A 21,984-nucleotide genomic window follows, 5' to 3' on the forward strand; every position below is an offset into this window, starting at 1 on the left:
TAATCTGCTCCCCCCTGGCCATGCCCTCACTCCACCCCTTCCTCCAATGCCCCAACCCCACCCTGCTTCTTCCCACCCCAACTCTGCCCCCACGCCGCCTCTTCCTGCCCCCGCCTTCCTCTTCCCCGCCAGTTCTGCCCCTTCCCTGAGCGCGCTGCACCCTCGCTCCTTCCCACCTCCCCCCCCAGTGCCTCCTGACGCCACAAAACAGCTGTTTGTGGCAGGCGGTAGGCGCTGGAAGGGAGGGGGAGGTGCTGATCGGCAGGGCCCACTGGGGGGATAGGAGGGGCTGAGAGGAGGGAGAGGCATTGATAAGGGGGCTGCTGGTGGGTGCTCAGCACACACCACTTTTTTCCCATGGGTGCTCCAGCTCCGGAGTGCCCATGGAGTCGGTGCCTATGAGTATATGTTGTGTCTACAATAGGAGTGCTTTGACAGTATAGTATAATATACCAGTATACCTATACCGTCAAAATGCTCCTAGTGTAGACGTTGCATAAGAGCGTGACTCTAGGGCCTGATCTATATTAAAAATACAGTGAAAAATTCTCGCCTCTGAGCACTACAGCTATGCCAATCTAACCTCTGGTTGAGACACAGTTAGGTTGATGGAAGAATGCTTCTGTTGACCTAGCTACCACTGCTCAGGGACGTGGAGTTCCTACAGCGCTAGAAAATCTCTTTCTGTCACCATAGGATGCATCTATGCTATAGGGTTACAGTGGCATAGCTGCAGCGCTGCCGCTTTAGCCACCTCCGTGTAGACAAGCCCTGGATCACAATCTCACTTCTTGTTCTCCTGCTGCTTCAAGGAGGGAGTAAACTGCACCAGATCTATATCCACCAGTATGCTGCCTCGAGCACTGAAGACAGGGATTGAGATGAGACTCTATATTCCACCTTCTGTCTTGACCCCTCCCAACCACCTGGGTCTTGTCTACACTCGGAAAAATAAGGTGTGTTCTTACCTCGAGGAAGTTAACTCAAAGTAAAATCCCCAAGACAAGGCAGTTTGTAGGTTACACATGAGTTAGCGGCAGGTCAATTTGAAATCTAAGCTCCCTCATTGGAGCAGCACAGCAGATTCACATGGCTATGATGTAACTGTGGTGGCGCACAGAATGGACTTCCATTTTGAAAAGTCCCTTGCAAGGCATCTTCTTTCAGCCAAAGTAGGCATGGGAGGATTTAGCCTTCCTAAATCGCTCAAAAATGCTTCTTCCAGCCTCCTTTGTTGTTGGCCTTGTATTCTACTTCCTTCAACCTGAGCTCTATAAACCTTTTGTATACTGTACCTTCTTCTGCACATTGGACATGACCCCACCATTGCAGCCATCTTGGTTTCAACTAGTGCAAGACTGCAACTTGCCAGAATTGTCTAAGTATCTCCTTGTTTGTGACAAAAATCATACAACGGAGGTTAAGAATATGCCTTAACTTTTGACACTGATAGTATTTAGTTTCCTCTCTTCAACTTTTTAACAGCCATGTTTCTGCTCTATATAGCTGAGTTGTCATCACTACCACGTTGAACATTCATATCTTCATTGGCCTTTGAAGATGCTGAATGCCACTGACAAGACTGAACCAACACATGACTTCTTCAGTTACAGAACCTCCTACTGTCAACCAACTACCCAGACAGATAAAACTATTTATCCATGCAATATCATGCAGCATTAGCAGATCATTGTTTCCATTTTGTAGGAGACATTAATAGTTTTGGTTTTATCACTATTGATATTGATCTTAAGTCCCATAAATTCTGCAGTTTTTGCAGCTCTTCCAGCATTAGCTGTAGTAGATCAGTAGTCTCTCCAAGTAAGGCAATATCATCCTCATATTCAAGATCTTCTAAAGACACCTCCTACTTTGGTCACTATCACTTTGTCATCAGACAGTCTATTAAAACATTAAATACATAGGTGAGAGAATGCATCCCTAGCATACTTCTCATTCTACTGAAAACCTGTCTATATTGCAACCGTTGACTTCACATAGCTAAATGTATCACAATACAGTTCCTCCATAAGGGTATGTCTACACTACCCGCCAGATTGGCGGGGTAGTGAGCGATCTATCGCGTCTAGTGTAGACACGATAAATCGATCCCCAATCGCTCTGCTGTCGACTCCGGAACACCACCACGGCGAGAGGCGGAAGCGGAGTAGACGGGGGAGTGGTGGCCATCGATCCCGCGCCGCGAGGACATCAAGTAAGTGATTCTAAGTCGATCTAAGATATGTTGATTTCAGCTATGCTATTCACCTCATACTGGCATAGGAGTATTACCAGTGCTGATAACAGCAGTGAGTTAAAAGCTCTGCAAAGTCTATAAACATGATATTAACTTCCTTTTGTCATTCTAGTAATTTTTCAGTAACAGTCTGCAAAGCATATATAGCATGGATTATAGATTAGCCTGTATGGAAACCACACTGGTTGTCTCTCATTTTGGGGTTGAGACAATATTTCTCTTGGTTTACTAGTATGATCGTAAATACCTTTCCTGGGAGCAACAGCAGTGTTATTCCCCTATAATTTGAGCACACTGATCACTTTCCTTGTTTGAAAAAAAGGATGATATAGCCCCTTTCCCAATCTTCTGGAATGTGACAGGTTTCCCAAACTTTTAAGTGAGGTCGTCAATTACTCGCAGTTAACGCATGCGATTAACTCAAAAAAATTGTGATTAAAAAAATTAATTGTGATTAATCACAGTTTTCATTGCACTGTTAAACAGTAGAATGCCAACTGAAATGTATTAAATATTTTTGGATGTTTATCTACATTTTCAAATATACTGATTTCAATTACAACACAGAATACAAAGTGAACACTGCTCACTTTATATATTTTTTATTACAAATATTTGCACTGTAAAATGATAAACAAAGAAACTGTTTTTCAGTTCACCTCATACAAGTACTTTAGTGCAATCTCTTTATCATGAAAGTGCAATTTACAAGTGTAGATTTTTTTTTAACATAACTGCATTCAAAAACAAAACAATGCAAAAGTTCAGAACCTACAAGTCCACTCAGTTCTACTTTTCATTCAGCCAATCACTAAGACAAACAAGTTTGTTTACATTTACGGGAGATAATGTTGCCCACTTCTTATTTACGATGTTATGAGGAAGTGAGAACAGGCATTCACAAGGGACTTTTGTATCCCGCATTGCAAGGCATTTATGTGCTAAACATTTGTATGCCCCTTCATGCTTCGGCCACCATTCCAGAGGACATGCTTCCATGCTGATGATGCTCGTTTAAAAAATAATGTGTTAATTAAATTTGTGACTGAACTCCTTGGGGGAGAATTGTATGTCTCTGGCTCTCTTTTACCTGCATACTGCCCTATATTTCATGTTATAGTAGTCTCGGATGAAGACTCAGCACATGATCATTTTAAGAACACTTTCACAGCCGATTTGACAAAACAAAAAGAAGGTACCAATGTGAGATTTCTAAAAATAGCTACAGCACTTGATCCAAGGTTTAAGAATCTGAAGTGCCTTCCAAAATCTGAGAGGGATGAGGTGTGGAGCATGCTTTTTAGAAATCTTAAAAGAGCAGCACTCTGATGCGGAAACTACAGAACCCGAACCACCAAAAAAGAAAATCAACCTTCTCCTGGTGGAATCTGATTCAGATGATGAAAATGAATATGCGATGGTCCCCACAGCTTTGGACTGTTATCAAGCAGAATCCATCGTCAGCATGGATGCATGTCCTTAGAATGGTGGTTGAAGCGTGAGGAGACATATGAATCTTTAGCTTATCTGGCATGTAAATATCTTGTGACGCCAGCTACAACAGTGCAATGCGAACACCTGTTCTCACTTTCAGGTGACACTGAACAAGAAGCAGGCAGCATTATCTCCTGCAAATGTAAGCAAACTTGTTTGAGTGATTGGCAGAACAAGAAATAGGACTGAGTGGACTTGTAGGCTCTAAAGTTTTATATGGTTTTATTTTTGAATGCAGTTATTTTTTTTGTACATAATTCTACATTTGTAAGTTCAACTTTCATGATAAAGTGATTGCACTACAGTACTTGTATTAGGTGAATTGAAAAATACTATTTCTTTTGTTTTTTATAGTTCAAATATTTGTAATAAAAAATAAAGTGAGCACTGTACACTTTGTATCCTGTGTTATAACTGAAATCGATATACAGTATTTGAAAATGTAGAAAATATCCAAAAATATTTAAATAAATGGTATTCTATTATTAACAGTGCGATTAATCGCACGAGTAATCACAATTAATTTTAACTGCTTGACAGCCCTACTTTTAAGACAACTCTATGAAACTATGAACTAAATCCAGACCTCTTTAGGAGTTCTGATGAAATATTGTCAAGACCAGCTGCTTTATCATTTCATAACTGTTTGACTGCAAGCGTCACTTCCTCTAATGTCACCAGCCTGTTTTTTGATGGGTTCATTTTTGGAGAAGTTGTAGTTCACATCTTGGTGGGGATCTGTTAATTAATTCACAAAAACACCCATGCCAATTGTTATGTTGTTCATTAATTCTTGTCACTATTTTATGTTTGTCCTTAACTAGCAGATGCCACAAGAATGGACATCCAATTATGTCCTTCAAAATCTCAAATACCCATTTTTGGTCATGTCTTTCAGAGGTTTACTTGATGCACTGCTCCGTATTATTCCACAATTGGTTATGATCATTCTGACAGGCCCGCCTAACTGCTCATTTATTTCTTTTCCTCTACTGCCCATTTCCTCCTCTTCTCAATGACTCTGACTCAGTGCAACCGTTCTGCACTGCACCTCTTCTTTTCTGTCTCACAATTTGATGGTATCATCTGTATCCAATGTCACTTTTGCATTCTCCTTAGTCCGAGTTGTTCTCCAGCAATCTCTGTGGTAGAATCAAAAATAAAGTCCAATCTTCCTTCACCGTAGAAAGCTGGTCATCCAGTATAGTATATTTATTGGAAATTAATACCTTGTAACGATTAGCAGTTGCTTCATCACAAAGCTTATCAACACTGAAGCATCTCGATGCAATAGATACCCACCTCTGCAACATCACTGTTGCTAGAAGTCGACAATCAGACTCCAGAGCAAGATCAACACTCAATACACATACATCCTGGGTAAGTTTAATCACAGGTTTCAGAACTAGACTGTGATCCAAGGTTGCACTGTTGCCCAAAGTATATCAAAATGTACACTTATGGCAATACTTGTGCTGAATCCAGGTAGCCGTTAAGAAATAGTTCATGTGTGGCAGCAAATTCTAATAGACACACACCATTACCTGATCTCTCCTCTGTTAAACTGTGTCATCCCAATGCCAGTTCAAGTCCAGTTCTATTATGGCCAATTCTTGTGTTCATATCTCCTAAGATGACAATATGAAGTTGGGGTGACGTACTAGATACAATGTCATCTAACATGCCATAAAAAGCCTCTTTGTCAACATCAGACCTTGCATCATGTGGAGCATATGCACTAATAACTACTGCACACCCTATCTTCAGACAGAAAATGGCAGCAATCAAATATGGAGAACAAGCTTGCCAAGCCAGTAGTGTAGGTTGTACCCTTGTGGGGACAGAATCAGAGCAACACTGGTATGCCTATCAGATGTATCCAGGCATGCAACAATTGAAAGGTCTGACCACTATGAGTCAGAGATGTGCTCTGGGTGTTCAAATTCCACAATGTTCCCTGTCTGACATGTATATCAACATTAAACCTTTCCAATTCTTAAGCCAGGAGAGTTGTTTTTCTGACGACTCTTAACGATCAAACATTCCAAGATCCTGTCCTCAGTGCAGAAGAGGACATACCCTCTTTATATCAGATGCTTTCCCCAATTTCTGATTTATGGAAAACCCACCAACATATGGTCTGAATCCTCTGCATGTAGTAGAAGATTTGTATGAATCCTGATGCTTGGTTCTATTGTGAGTAGCAGATGAAACTGCCAAACTTGTATGTCCTTTTTTGTGTGTGTCAAATGTGGGAAGGTTTTATGGGGATGGCTTGCCAGGCCATCACCCAACCCTTGCACTTTATCTGGGCTTGGGACTAGCACTAGGAACAGGGAACCTAGTGTTGTAGTTCACCCTTCCCTACCCTAGCAGATGAAGTTAAAGACTAACGTGTGTGAAACCACAAACACCTTTTTACCTGGTGTTAATTAACTTGAGTTAGGTAACTTTTTTCCTATAGAAAACACAGTCCTGGACTGGGAAGGCGGAGTGGCTCTTTGGAGTCCACTTCTACTCCTGTACTGCTATCTGTGAGGCGCATAAGGGGGTGTTTTGCTAGACCACAATTTGGCACTACATAAATATATATTGAGATTTTTTACTTATGCATTTTTTGTCTGTTTTAATATTTTCTTTGAGGTTTAGAGAAAAAAAGAGACAGGGTCATACAATACTCAAAAGAAACCAAACTTATAGAACTCGATAAAGACACATTTTTGATCCAAAACATATTAACATAGAACATTAGAAGCCTTGTGTACACTTAGGAATTGTTTGGTAAATTTCTCTAACACTAACATCTGCCTTTAACAGGAACTGAGGATGCTTAGCATCTTTCAAATTGGGTCTTGATCTTCTAACTTTCCCAAAAAAGGAGAGCAAGCAGGTAAAGTTATACCCTCTCCCCCAGCCCTGAGCCCCCTCCCATGCTCCAAGCCCCTCGGCCCCACCCCATGAATTTTGTTCTGTGCACCAATATGGAGGTGACGTGTCACTCATCACCTCCATATTGGTGCACAGAACAAAATTCATTCTGCACATGGATGTCAAAAATTAGAGGGAACACTGCCCCCAGCCAGTATGCCTGACCCCCACCCCTTCAAAGTCCATTTGTGGGGGGGCCCCTGGCCCAGACACCCACACCTCTTCACCCCCAGAGCACAGCTGTGGCCCCCCCCAGCCTAAACACCCACCCCCCTCCAGAGCCTGGGATCCAGAAAGAGGAACAGCCTGATGCTCGGTACCAGGCTTGCATGGAGTTTCCTGCATGCCACCCTCTCCTTCCCTCAGGGCATGCTGGGGACTGCAGCTGCCAGGAACCCTCTAGCTCCCTCTCCCTCCCTCAGAGCGCGCCGTCTCTCCGGCGGCGATGGAGGAAGCCGGGGAGCCCAGTCGCGAGGAGAGCGGGGACTCGGGCTCTACCCAGGAGACTTTTCCGGCTGCCTCATCGCCCCCGGGGCTTGGGGCTGCCCCCACGGCCTCCGAGGAAGTTATGAGCAAGTGAAAACAAGAGGTTCTAATGAAATCCCTCTTATACTCCAAAAACTATACTAGATCTTACTAGATACTAGACCATGAATCTGAAAAAGCACAGACCTGCTACTCCAAAACTCTTATGTAAGAGGACTGGAAAAAGCAGACTCCTTAATGGGAGCTCGTTGTGTTTAACGTCTGTCTCTCGCTGGGGTGGGGAAGGTGGGGGGGGGGAGATTGTGCCATCTGTTTCATTAAGACATTTGAAATCAATTATGCAAAATGTCATGGCAGCTGATGAAATAAAATGATAAATAATAGTCTACAATGACTTTTTACCAGCAAGAAAACGAAGACATCGCCAGGCACAGAGGAGTGTTGAACGCACTGAATTGGTCGGAGAAGGAGTATCGCGCACACAGCACCAGTGAGACATACCGTGTGTGTGACACAGCAGACGTGAGCACACGTGTTGCATGGACGGTGAGTGTCACACATACAATGAATTATCAGAGGGTTAGCCGTGTTAGTCTGGATCTGTAAAAAGCGACAAAGAGTCCTGTGACACCTTCTAGACTAACATAAAGCGCGATTACAAACGAACGTGAGACTCTGTCGCCTTCATAGTGCGTTGCCGTTACACACACAGCGCCTGGTGTACACACACACACATACCCCGACAGTCACATGCCTGGCGCGTGCGAGAGCGGGACTGCGGCTCCGCCGCACAGCGTGAGTGTTACACACCCGCAGCGTGAGTGGCCGTGTTAAGGGCCCTTTGCTCCGCGCTGCAGCAGCGCTTCCCGGACTCTGGGCAGCCCTCGACAGCAGGACGTGCTTCCCCGGCTCGCCGCCCGGCTGCGGACCCAGCTCCTCCCCGCAGCGTTGCCGGCTCTCTTCCCCCCGCCGCCCCGCTTCGCAGCAGCGACACCCCCAGCAGTGTCAGGTAGGTTCCCGGAGCGCGGCCTTGATGGTAGGCCCGGCCGGAGCCAGCGCAGCAGCGACGGCTCGGTTGGGAGGAGAGCAGCCTGAGGGCGCAGGGGAGGGATTGGCCCACGAGCGGGAAGATGGCGCCTCCGCCGGCCAGAGGGCTGAGGGGCAGCTTCCCCTGAAAGGGGCGGGCGGTGGGAAGGAAGCGAGCAGAGGCTGGTCTCTGGTAGCAGGGCCGGGATATGCGGCAGCTCCCTCTTCTCAGTAGGACTCTGACCTCCTTGGTGAGCCCCGGTGCCTCCCGGCCTCCTCCTCTGCAGCAGTGGCCTCGCCCGCCTGGGTATGTGGGGACCCCTCGTCCCGTTCGGGGGTGGCTGGGGTTGTGGGCCCTCTCCTGTTGCGTAAGAGGCTACGGGGTGGCAGGAGTTGTGTCGGTGCCCCCCGTTGTTGTTTATGTGTAACAGGGTGCGTATGATCTGGGAACTCGTGAATCAGCATTAATGTGTCCGCCTGCTACTAAAAGGGATGGAGACGCACGGGGAATAGAGTCTCCCGGAGGGAGGGGATTAGGGTGGTAAGATCCTGGGTGGGATTTATCATGCTGCGGGGGGAGAGGAGAGGTTGGAACGTCCTGAGGGTACTCTGTACCTGTGGCGAAAAGGGTAGTTTTGGGAGTGCTGGAAAAGGGTAGCCAACTAGCTGAATGTGCGACCAGATGGTGGGTGCTGGGGTAGACTTTATGTGCTTTAAGGAAGCTGGCAACATACCTTGTATTATTGAACTCGTCAGTAAGGCCTTAATACTGCACCACATCATGTTGTGAAACATACCTAAAGACATTTATTGCCTCTGATTATTTTATTCCAAATAGGTCAACGTTTAGAAAAAATTACATTCAGTAGGGCTGGAGTCTTATTTCTTATAGTGAGAACTGTGCTCTTATTCTAAAAATCAGGGGACATGGCACACTGTGACCTATTGTGGTATAACATTATTTTCCCCATATGAATTGTGTTTTGCCAAATTGTAATATTTAATGTTGCATAACTTGTTAGTTAAATCTATCTACAGAATAAACAGGATATATGTTGCAACAGAAACTAGTTTTTCAGTTGTCAATGTTAGTATTTATGGAACTGTTGATGGGAGGGGCTTCTTCACTACATAACAAGATAATTGATCGCTAGCATGGCATGGAATTAATTTTAATACTTCTGTGTGAGTTCTATAGTTTAGATAGCAAACTTCAAACACCTTTATTGAGAGAAAAGATTGGTAACTGGCATATATGGAAAGTAGACTTTGTCTAAAGCAGCTATTTCCCTTTAAACAGTGCTGGGTGACTGCTGTCAATATGTGTCAAATTTTAGGTGTGAAGTTATTCATAGTTATTTATATAGTATCATAAGTGTATAGAGTACTTTATAAAGCACAGAAAAGGATATTCTCTTTCCACAGAAGAACTTACATTTGAACACAAATGAGAAAACATGTGCAATGTACAAAAGATTCATAGAGGAAGTGAGTCTTAAGGAGGGATTTAAAGGAAGGGAGAGAGGGTATTTGGCTAATGAGAAGTGGAAGATTGTTTCAAGAGAAGGTGTAGACCCAAGAGTGGGAAGAGTAGAGGGAAATGAGAACAGATGCAGTCTGGAGCAAGGTTGTGCAAGGTGAGAAACTTGAAGTTGATATGGTAGAAAACAGGAAGCCAAAGAATATCTAGAGAGAGCTTGGAGTGTGAGATGATTGGCAGATCTTTAAAAATCCACTTGCACACTTCTGAGTAAGAAATACTTCTGGGCAAGTATCATCAACTTTTACAGAATGCAAGGTTTCATTTGGGGTGGAAAAAAATTCTATTCATAATTACAAAGATAACCTATCAAATATAAGCTAGTTCAGTGCTTTTCTGAGGTTTTTTTTTTTTTTTTTTAGCTCGATAACTCCAGTGCTTCTACTGCTACTGATTCATTTGCTAACCTGCAGTAGAGTGAAAACTTACTTGTCACTTTTCACTCCTTCTATTGGGAACCAGTAGGCAGCAATGAAAGGGATAAGAACCAGGTCAGTTTCTTCTTTTGAAAGCTGAAAACAGTCACCAGTACCTTTCACTGGAGGAGAGGGACCCAAAACAGAATGGAGGGTAGATTAGCAGTGACTCTTCTCCATGCTACCAGCCTTACAGGAGGAGATAGTAAGAAGGGGGAGAACAGAGAAAGTGCTCCTTTCCAGCAGCCAGAAGGTGCATCAAATTTCAGACATCTACTAACTAGAGACTACAAAAGATGGCGCTCACAAATAGGACCCAGGGACAACACCCTAGAAAAAAATCCTAGCACCTTTCTCTTTCCCAGTATCAAGGATGGGGATTAGGAAGGAGACTTGACTTCTAACTTTAGATCCCTTATGTCTTAGTCATCTGTCTATTACGTGTTTTTCAAGCTTTGTGTATGAACAATTGGGAGGATAGGCTAGGGGAGTTTGGAATGGGGTGGATGAATGGGTGGGTCTGCTGATGGGTGCAACAGAAAAGAAGCGACAAAGAGTCCTGTGGCACCTTATAGGACCACAGGACTCTGTCACTTTTTACAGATCCAGACTTACACGGCTACCCCTCTTATAGAAAAGAAGAAGTTGATTAGTGATTTGATAAATTGGAGAGAAAATATGGGTGAGGAGATGGGATGTACCTTGTAGATAAAGAGAGGGTAGGACAAAAAAAGATGGAGGGAAAGAAAACATGACAATGAAACAGAAGAAAAGGTATATCATGATCTATTACAGGGAGAGCAAGTATGTAAGTGCAAGAAACTAGCTGTAGCAAATTACTAATGATCTTTTAGGTCCCAGTCTTTCATACGTGCATGTGTTCAACTTTATGTATGTGAGTAATGCCGCTGACTTCAGGAGGGCTCCCGGCAGGACAGAGATCTGCCTGTGTAGGGTCAGTTATAGAATCAGGACCTATATGGATAATAGACCAAAAACGAGAGCATGAATAACACTTTCACTACGTCTATACTTACTTCCTGGTCCGGATGTAAGTCTTGTCTAGACGCGATAAATCGATCCCGGATCGATCCCGGAAGTGCTTGCCGTGGACGCCGGTACTCCAGCTCAGCGAGAGGAGTACGCGGCATCGACGGGGGAGCCTGCCTGCCACGTCTGGACCTGCGGTAAGTTCGGACTAAGGTACTTCGAATTCAGCTACGTTATTAACGTAGCTGAATTTGCGTACCTTAGTCCGAAGTGGGGGGTTAGTGTGGACCAGGCCTTTCACATTAAATCTTTTCTCCACTCATCTTCCATTTAAAAAGAACAAACCATCTCCTTCTTATGCATCCCACATCTCTCTCTCACAATTGTCATCTAACCCTAAACCTAACCCTTTATATATAGTTATTCCCTATCCCAATAATCCCTCCATTAGGCTTTCTAACCACCTCTTTCTTACCTTGCTCCCAGCACTGAAATCCTCTATCTTAGGGCAAACAAAAGATCACTTAGTGGTACTGATATCAAGGCATCTCCAGGAACAGGGCTCCTTTTTTCTATTTGTCATGTCTCTCTGGCTTATAGTGGCTTCATCCTGGGTAGGACTCAACAGTACATGAGGTGGGGTGTCACTTTGGGCCTGGTGCCATAAGTAGCCCCTGGCTCTGTGTGGGGTCCAGGAGGGGAAAGTGCAAAAGAAAGGCTGTTCACTCTACATTGCCCGCAGTGCAACTCCTGTTGCACTGAGCTGGAAATAAATTGGGTTCGCTGCCAGGGTCATTTCAGGTTATTGTCTAAGTCACCTACTATAAATACTTTCAGAGCACTTGGACTGTCACATTCTGGGGATGATATCTGTTTCTAATTTATTTTTGATAGCATTGCATTAGATGTGTTTATTTTTATTTTGAGGTGTTAATGTTTTAATAAAATAGAAAGTTTAATGAAAAATATTTCCATTCAACTGGGGCTAGACAGAGATTGGTTTAATGGTTACTGTATCTACAAATGCATGGCATGGTGCTGCTAACGGACAGGTTTGTGCTCTCAGTCTCTATTCCATCTAGATCCTGCCATAGGCTGTGGACTGCTGTATGCTAATATGACAACACCTTGTATTCGTAATACGATAGATTTTGTGTTCAACTTGTTTAAAAGTTGATTCAGATGGTTTCAAATTTAAAATAAAATTAACACAACTTGTTTCTGAGTTATATTGAATCATAATTACCTACATTAGCAAAGCCAAAAAAATTGTAGCTTTAATACTGAAAATGCTTTACTTACAATGTTGGTTTTACTAATTATAAAATATTTTCAGAATTCTGCAATATAGCACACAATAAGTAAATTTATATTTATATGTAATTTTTGTTGGAGCTCATGAGCATTTCCTTTTTTTTTTTTTTTTTTATGCGTGGCTAACTTGTAAAATGCTGAGCCTTGTAGATATGTTGGGTTTGTCAAAGATCTAATGTTACAGGCAGTTGTTTTAGGAGGATTACATTAAATAATAGAGTTCTCCTTTAGAATCTAACTAAAGAAGAAAGTTCTGAACAATTCTTTTCATTACCCCTCTTTCCCTTTCCCTTCTAAATACCCTCACATTCTTCATCTTGGTATACTTGGGTCAGATTCTCTCACCAATTCTCAGCCTTTTTTGTACTTGAATTGCTTTTTTACATTTTAACCAAAATGTTTGTTGATAGCAAATAGTTCATACTGAACATATTGTATCTGGTTTGTGAAGTCAGTCTATAGCAACTTACATATTTAAGATCTTATATAAATAACCATCTAATCAATGCAACTTAGGCCTGGTTAGAAGCCACACTGTTCCTCACCTACTGCTTCCTCTAAAACTGGCCATAATCTTTTGACAGTTATTTTCATTATGATTTTTTCCTGGGACTGATGATGAGCTTATACCTCTGTAATTATTCTCCTTTGTTCAAGATTGGTACAACGACTGGCTTCTAGCCAGTCACCTGGAACCTCCTCTTGCTCCCATATCTTTTTATATATTTTTCCTAGTGTTTTGATAGCACTTGTCCAGTCAACTTTAGCATCTCAAATGTTTTATTGTCTGTTTCTGTAGCTTTCCCATTTTCAACTGCTTCACTACTCTTTTTGTTTCTTCTTCTGTTAGTGGTTCAAGTGCTAACATCTGTTCAGCCTTGCAAGGTGTCCTGTTCATCTAGCATGTCTAGAATGTTTGCATTTGGATAAATTACAGGGTTTAGCACTTTGTCAAGATGCTAATAACATAAAAATGGCCATATTGGGTCAGACCAATAGTTTATCTAGCCCAGTGTCCTGTCTTCCAACAGTGGCCAATGCCAGATGCTTCAGAGGGAATGAACAGAATAGAGCATTTAACAAGTCCCCTGTCATCCCTTGTCGTACAGTCCCAGCTTCTAGCAGCCTACAGTTTAGGGACACACACAGCGTAGGGTTGTGTCCCTGATCATCTTGACTACTAGCCATTGATGGACCTATCCTCCAACAACTTATCTAATTCTTCTTTGAACCCAGTTATAGTTTTGGCCTTCACAACATCTCCTGGCAATGAGTTCCACTGGTGGAATGTGTGTTGTGTGAGGAAGTACTTCCTTATGTTTGTTCTAAACCTGCTGCTTATTAATTTCATTGGGTGACCCCCTGGTTCTTGTGTTATGTGATTGGGAAAATAAAACTTCCTTCACTTTCTCCACACAATACTTGATTTTATAAATTTTTTTTTTAAACCAGTCACCCAGTTTTGTGAGATACCTTTGTAACTTTTTGGAGTCCGCTTTGAACTTAACTATCTTGACTAATTTTGTATCATCTGCAAATTTTGCCACCTCACAGTTCACTCCCTTTTTTTCCAGATCATTTATTAATGTGTTGAACAGCACAGGTCCCTTACAGCTCCTTGGGGACCTTGCTATTTACCTGTTTCCATTGTGAAATCTGACCATTTATTCCTACCCTTTTTGTGTGCTATCTTTTAACCAGTTACTGATCCATGAGAGGACCGTCCCTCTTATCCCATGACAGCTTACTTTGCTAAAGAACCTTTGATGTGGGATCTTCTCAAAGGCTTTCTGAAAGTTCAAGTACACTATATCAATTTGATCACTTTTGTCCACATGCTGTAGACTCTCTCAAAGAATTTTAATAGATTGGTGAAACATGGTTTTACCTTTATATGTTGAGTCTTCCCTACAATATCATGTTCATTTGTGTGTCTGATTATTCTGTTCATTGGTATAATTTCAACCAATTTGCTTGGTACTGAAGTTAGGCTTACTGGCCTGTAATTGTCAGGATCTTTTCTGGAGCCTTTTTAAAATGTCGTATTAGCTATCCTTCAGTCATCTGGTATAGGGGCTGATTTAAGCGATAAGTTACATACTGCAGTTACTAGAAATTCTGCGATTTCATATTTGAGTTCCTTCAAAATTATTGAGTGAATACAGTCTGATCCTGAATCTTGCATCTGAAGAAGTGAGGTTCTTACCCACGAAAGCTTATGCTCCCAGTACTTCTGTTAGTCTCAAAGGTGCCACAGGACCCTCTGTTGCTTTTTACAGATTCAGACTAACACGGCTACCCCTCTGATACTAGTCTGATCCTGGTGACTTATTACTGTTTAGTTTACCATTCCCCCTCCCCTCCCCCCAAATCTCCTCTATTGACACCTCAATCTAGGACAGTTCCTCAGATTTGTCACCTAAGAAAAATGGCTCAGATGTTGAAATCTCCGTCACATCCTCTGCGGTGAAGACTGATGCAAAGAATTCATTTAGCTTCTCTGCAACAGCCTTGTCTTCCTTGTGTGCTCCTTTAGCACCTTAATTGTCCAGTGGCCACACTGATTATTTGGCAGGCTTCCTGTTTCTGAGGTACTTAAAAAAAAAACAACAACTTTTTTTATCTTTTGCTAGTTGCTCCACAAATATACTTTTACAATTGACTTGCCAGAGTTGATGCTCCTTTCTGTTTTCCTCAGTAGCATTTGACTTACAATTTTTAAAGGATACCTTTTTGCCTCTGTCTCTTTTAATCTGTTAAGCCATGGTAGTATTTTTTGCTTCCCTTACTGTTTTTGTTGTTGTTTTAAAATTTGGGGTATGTATTTAGTTTGAGCCTCTATTTATGGTGTTTTAAGTAGGTTCCCTGCAGCTTGCAGGCATTTTACTCTTGTGTCTGCTCCTTTTAATTTCCATTTAACTAGCTTTCTATTTTTTGTATAGTTCCCCTTTTTGAAGTTAAATGCTACTGTGATGGGTTTCTTTGTTTCCCCTCTTCAGGCGTGTTAAATTTAATTACATTATGATCACTATTGCTGAGCAGTTCAACTATATTCCTCTCTTGGATTAGATCCTGTGTGTCACTTAGGACTAAATCAAGAATTGCTTCTCCCCTTGTGGGTTCCAGGATTAGTTGCTCCAAGAAGCAATCCTTAATGGTATCTAGAAATTTTATCTCTGAATCCTGTTCTGAGGTGACATGTGTCCAGTCAATATGGGGATAGTTGAAGTCCCTCTTTATTACTACATTTTTTTGTTTTTGTAGCTTTTCTTATCTCCCTGAGCATTTCACAATCACTGTGACCATCCTGGAGAGGTGGTCAGTATTAGTTCCTCCTGCTACAGTGCTCCTTCTATACGTTCAGCATGTCTTTGGCATTTATTGTCAGTTCACTGGTAGCCTTTTTTACTGTTGCATTGTTGGCCTGATTGTATTTCCATACAACTTAACCTTTTGTATCTTATTTTCTTGCTGACTTCTCTGGTTGTTGAGCCTTTTACTTGTCCAGTAAATATACCACTTTGCACAATGCTTTTATTACTTCCATTATCCCAGCGTTCTTGACTTATTTACATTTTTCCTGTAATAGTCTTGTTTTGTTGCTTGTCCAGCATTTCCTTGTTTGCTTATGCCTTCCAATAACCTTCTGTGTTGTATTTTGTATTGCTGCATTACATGAAATAGACATCAGAAGGCTGGAAGCAGTAGAGATGAGAGAAAATGGCAGGTGTAAAGTGGAATGATTTTAAGAGAAATGAAGTTAGAAGAGAGTAGGATGTGAAGTCAGGGTATGGGATTGGCTGTAATAGAAAAGGTTATGAGGGTGATGACACTGGAGAAGACAAACAGATGATAGAATGCTAAAGAAAATAATGCAAACACCAATCAAGGTCAGTCAGACCTAGAAGCTGACCACGGACTAGATAGTGAATCATATATGTGGACATGACCGGGATGGACTTAATGGAGGAATAACCTACGGACAGGAATGAATGGTGAAACTGTGCTACTCCCCATGTCTGTAAAGATGCTTTGGGATGGTAAAAAAGAAAATAAATATTTGTTTTTAATCTTTAGACAACCTTGAAAATGGTAATTGATTTCCCACTTTCAAGTGCCTTTTCATAATTTATTCCATTTAATTTCCAGCACTGTTGTAAAAGGTGCAAGGAGATATATTTGGAGATTACATTAAAAATATTGGGAAAAGACTGGTTTCATACGTTTGCCACTTTTGCTTGTAATTTTAAGGTGAACTTGGATAAAGTTTACTTACTTACATTTGAGTGTGTGCTTAAGATACTCAGTTTGGAACAGTTTTAAAAACAGATATGGAAACTAGATTAGGGTGGTACAGTAGTTTGTTTAGCTGTTTTGTTCCCTCCTGTGTTTTGTCACATCTGAAATTAAGTTGTGTAAACTCTTTAGGGACTGATGGTAAAAGTGATGAGAGTTTTTTGGTTAAATTCCCTGGTGTAGACATTGCCCTTTACTTCTCTGGAAGGTTATGTGGAGTCAATGAGAGATTTGCCTACTACAGACTCACACTGAGAAGTAAATTTTGAATTGTGGCAAGATGGGAATTTCCTCAAAATGGATCAGATAAGCAGTAATTTCAAAGTAATGATCATCCACAAATTTAGCTTTTTTTAAAACAGTAGAGTAAGTTGTCTTCTGGGTTAGACATATTCTCAAGAATAAAATTAGGATAAAAATTCTGATTTTTGTAAGACCAGAGTTTTCAGTTTATATATATATTTTTTTAGTGGGGTTGATTGAATTATGCTTATTAATTATTGTAGAACTTTTTGTGAGGGGTATTTGCCAAATGATATAAAATTTTATGATGAGTTCCTGCTAATTCCTGTGGGCAGAAGAGCCTAATATATGTTCAAAACTTTGAACAGTTTGCATACATTTTGATAACAGACAATGCTAGTTATTTAAGTTCAGGTTAGGGTGATATTGGGGAGTTACCTAAATTCAGAGGTCAAATAATTTACTTAAGATAGCTATTGAAGCTATGGAAGTGTAATATCTTAGAGAATCCTAATTCCCAAGTTTGTAAGCAAGAAGTAGAAAATCGTATGTTAACCAGGGAATAAGGGGAGCCTAATAGCTTTGGTCTACATTTGAACTAGTGATATAATAAATAAGGGTAAAATGTTCTGCAGCATCCTTTATAATAATGTCCTGTTATGTTAGTTTGCTTTTGTGTGTGGTAAAGTACTCCAATTCTATTCCAATTTATTAGAATTTTATTTTTCTGTGATGTGCAGTGTCAAATTTTGATAAAACATTTGATTGTTAGTTTAAGAAAATACTTAATTAGTATTAACTCATTTTAACCAATGCAGTTATAGCACGCAAATGAATTGAGGGAAGGTGAAGAGAGGAGGCTGATTATTGGATGACATACCTCTAGTGTCACTATTGCATTGGTAAGGATGTCACAGTCCTGCAATCTGGTGATAATCTGTTCCAAGAGCACTAGTGGATGTGTGTGTAAAGGGGCAGGAGAAAAGACACACAAGAGAATGGGGATCTATTCTAATATTGCAGCCCCACCAGAGTATGAGTTTTTCAACAAATTCTGCAGAGCACTCAATTCAGCACTATCTTCTCTGTAAAAGAGGTGAGAAACAAATTCACCATGATTCCCACTGGCTGGGAGATCTGCAGCGCAGAGCCTTCTACTGAAAATACCCAGCTCCTGAGAGTTTCACGCCAGGCGCTGTCAACAGCAGCATATTTGTAACATTATGAAAGTTGGCAGAAAATGTAAACATAGGTGGATTAGTGAAAATGTAAAGAGTATAGATCAATGATGGAGATCTAGATAAATTGAGAACATAGGCAGGTATTAGCTCATCATAAACTTCAATCCATGGCAACTACTGGGTAATGAGATCTGGAATAAAAACATAATGTGTGTGTGTATATATAAGGAATACAGACACAGTCTGCAGAATTTGGAACAGATGAAAAATTTGGAATTGATAGTAGATCACAATCATGACCTTTATGTAATGCCAAGGACACTTTTGGAGCTCAAATAATAATTGTGGTGCATTCAGTGCAGTGTAATGGTGTACACAAAAAGGGATATGAAACATGAGCCAAAAAAGCAGTAACAAAAATTGTGCTGTTTAGTCATCAGTTGATATAGACGTGCTTTGAGTATGGTAACCCAAAACCTTCAGATTACTGGAGGAGCTCACCAAGCACAATCTTCAAAATCTGCAGAGCTGGCATCCCAACTACAGCCATTCAGCTTGCTTCTCCAGAAATTTCATGGTGTTGTAACTGCAGTGGTCCTGACCCAAAAGAGGGTTGTGGGAGACTCTTGAGATTATTACAGGAGGGTTGCAGTACTGCCACCCTTACTTCTGCACTGCTGCCTTCAGAGCTGGGCGGCTGGAGAGTGGTGGTTTCTGGCTGATGGCCCACCTCTGAATGCAGCAGCACAGAAGTATGGGTGGCAATATCATACCATGCCATCCTTACTTCTGCATGGCTACTGGTGATGGCTCTGCTTTCAGAGATGGGTGCTCGGCCAGCAGCTGCTGCTTTCTGGCCACACAGCTCTGAAGGCAGCGCAGAAGTAAGGGTGGCAATACTTCTGTGACCGCCACCCTCTACAATAACCTTGTGACTCCCCCATCACCCTTTTTGGGTCAGGACCCTCTGTTTGGGAAACACTGGTCTCCCCCATGAAATCTCTATAGTGTAGGGTAAAAGTACACAAAAGACCAGATTTCACAGTCCGTGATGCGTTTTTCACGGCTGTAAATTTGGTAGGGCCTTACTAATATGGCTTAAACATATACATCCTGTTGAGCCGGCAGATCTTGAAGAAAATTTTGAAGCCAGTGCTCAGCGAGCCATTTCTTTTAGCTGTGCACCGAAATTTTTGCATTGTTGCCAAATGCTAGAGGTCTCTGGTAACTGGGTTTCAAGTACTGTAAATGAGGTTTGGCTATATTGGCTAATGTGCCAACTGTATTTTCATTTAAAAATTGTTTTCTAAAATAACTATAGATTGACATAGGTATCACATGCAGTTTAAAAATTAAAACCCCAGTCCTGTAATAAGTTTTTCACAGGTGGACCTCAGCACCCTCACAGAGCCCCATTGAAATCAGTGAGGCTCTGTTGGTATGCAGAAGTCCACCTGCATGGGTCTCATTGCAGAAAAAGCATCTTAAAGTATACCACTTGCTTTTACTTACTTGTAAAATAGAAATCAACAGATATTTTTCCTCAGTACCTGATCTTTTATACCGAAGAGGGCATTTTGGTGAGAGGGGGACCTAAGAGAGTACTTTATGTATCCCCATCATTGAATGTGAGCCTGCTTTCCGCTCACACCTCCCTTGCTCAGCCCATTCTTTGCATTCTCCTGTTATCCTGCCCTCTGTTTAGGTCTTCTCCTCACTTGCACTTTTTGAACAAGCAGCACAATTCCGAAAATGCTGAACTAATGAACATTTCTTGCTGCTGCCTGTATTTTGTTGGGCCATTCGATGTTGCTGTGGTTTTAGGGCAATACTATGAAAGTATCTTAATTTTAAAAATATTATTTTTAATTATTTAGAATGAGTCTTCTCTAAATAGCGAAGACATTTTGTGGGTCATCATTTTGGCGCTTAACTTAGCGGTGGTCATACCAGCAACAGAGGTATTAGCTTAGTACTAGCATCTTAGGAGAGGAATCAGCACTTTGTAATTGGGCAGCTTACCCAAAAGTGCAAGTGAGGGGAAAGAGGCAAGCAAGTTTTAGAAGGGCAGACAGGAAGCCTGTCTTCTAGAAGGAAATGGAGGTTTGATCTTTAAGTTAGCTTGTAAAATGCTTTGGAATCTTCGGGTGAAAAGCACTGGAGAAGTACCTGGTAGTAGTATACCCAGAAACCATCTTAAGAGAACATTAAGGTTGCACAATAAAGCATTCAAAAGTAAGGAAATGCCTTTTCACACCTTGTAATTTTTTTCAATCCTTTTTTTATTTACACTGATTTCATTGTAAAAATGTTCAAACATATTTCCATTGCCTTTTCCATATATGTTTTCTTCTCTCCAAGGGTTATATTTTAATAATTTATTCAGCACCCAGGAGGCTTAGTATTCTTGGTGGACAGCACTTGCCTCATCATATAAAAGACAAATGAAATATAAGCCCAAGTCTGTTGACCTTCCAGGCATTTGGGGTGTGGGGGGAGGGAGGAGAGAGGAAGGGGAAACACTATCTATTTATTCTGGCTTTTTCCTGAGTTGGGTTTGGTGCAGCAGGTTATGTTTTGGGTGTGTGCAGGTTTGGTTTTTTTTTTTTTTTTTGTAATGGATTTATTTCCTATCCTGCTTAAGTGTTAGGGCCCAATCCTACTTCCAAGGTTAATGCACCAGTAAGCAACCAGTATGTTGAAGTCTGAAACCGAATTAGACATACATTTAACTAAAAAGGATAGAATGCATAGTATTTATTAATTGAATAGTTAAGGTGAAATCAAGGGGTTCAGGAGCCTCCTTTATTTTTCTATATTCCCCGTTGTCTGGCATAGCAGATTGAACTGATGTTAAGTACTGTTTGAATTTTCAAGTATTTAACAAATAGAGCAGGATTATGTAAGAGGGACCCAGTTGCTGAGGAGCATGTCTAATTAGTCCTGTAATTCTGTGAACTAGAAGTCAGGTTTTTTTGTAGCAGTCTGTATGCATTATAGCAGGGGTTGGCAACGTTAGGCACGCGGTTCGCCAGGGTAAGCACCCTAGCGGGCCGGGCCAGTTTATTTACCTGCTGACGCGGCAGGTTCAGCCAATCGCAGCCCCCACTCGCCGCGGTTCGCCATCCCGGGCCAAAGGAGGCGGCGGGAAGTGGCGTGGGCCAAGGGATGTGCTGGCTGCGGCTTCCCGCCGCCCCCATTGGCCGGGACGGCGAACCGTGGCGAGTGGGAGCCGTGATCGACCGAACCTGTCGCGTCAGCAGGTAAATAAACTGGCCCGGCCTGCTAGGATGCTTACCCTGGCAAGCCGCATACCGAACGTTGCCGACCCCTGCATTATAGCATAGCATTAATAATACTGAGGCATAACAAGAAACATAGGAATTACCATACTGGATCAGACCAGTGGTCCATATAGTCTCATATCCAGTCATTGACAAGTGGCCAGTACTAGCTGCTTCATTTTCGAGGATGATCCCATGCAGTAGGCAATTATGGGATAACTTGTGAACCCTGAGCACAACCAGCTCAGCCATTGTACAGGATAAAATTTGATAGATGGTTAGTGTTGTTTTAAACTAGAATTTAGAGACTGGGATTGCTATTTCTGTGGGTTTGTTAATGCTTACATGGATATTAGAATGAAACACTGTTTTATAATTTGTAATGTGATAGTGCCGTTTTGCTAGTAGAAACTTTACTTTCTAACAAAGTAATCTCCTACACGCTTGCAAGAGTTCATGTTCCTCACTGTTGTTTACAAGTATTCTGATCTTAATTATTCTCTTCTGATGCTTTCTGTATTCAGTATCT

At 41.7% G+C, this 21,984-nt stretch overlaps 2 protein-coding genes across 4 annotated transcripts in view; one reads left to right on the forward strand and one right to left on the reverse strand.

The window, feature by feature from the left end:
• KIF11 (kinesin family member 11) overlaps nt 1-8,079 on the reverse strand; it is a 46,392-nt gene extending 38,313 nt beyond the window's left edge. Inside the window, exon 1 of the mRNA XM_054036109.1 lies at nt 7,568-8,079. The gene's annotated coding sequence lies outside the window, so the exon portion shown is untranslated. The remainder of the gene's footprint in view (nt 1-7,567) is intronic.
• IDE (insulin degrading enzyme) overlaps nt 7,993-21,984 on the forward strand; it is a 98,952-nt gene continuing 84,960 nt past the window's right edge. For 2 of the 3 annotated variants that reach the window (XM_054036110.1, XM_054036111.1), the window contains exon 1: nt 8,081-8,498. In XM_054036110.1, coding sequence (XP_053892085.1) covers nt 8,401-8,498 — 98 coding nt within the window. In that variant the 5' untranslated portion in view covers nt 8,081-8,400. Of the gene's footprint in view, nt 8,499-21,984 lie in introns of all 3 variants that reach the window. The other variant, XM_054036112.1, reaches the window with a different exon arrangement.

The sequence above is a fragment of the Malaclemys terrapin genome, chromosome 7, assembly GCF_027887155.1.
Source record: "Malaclemys terrapin pileata isolate rMalTer1 chromosome 7, rMalTer1.hap1, whole genome shotgun sequence".
Classification (NCBI taxonomy): Eukaryota; Metazoa; Chordata; order Testudines; family Emydidae; genus Malaclemys; species Malaclemys terrapin.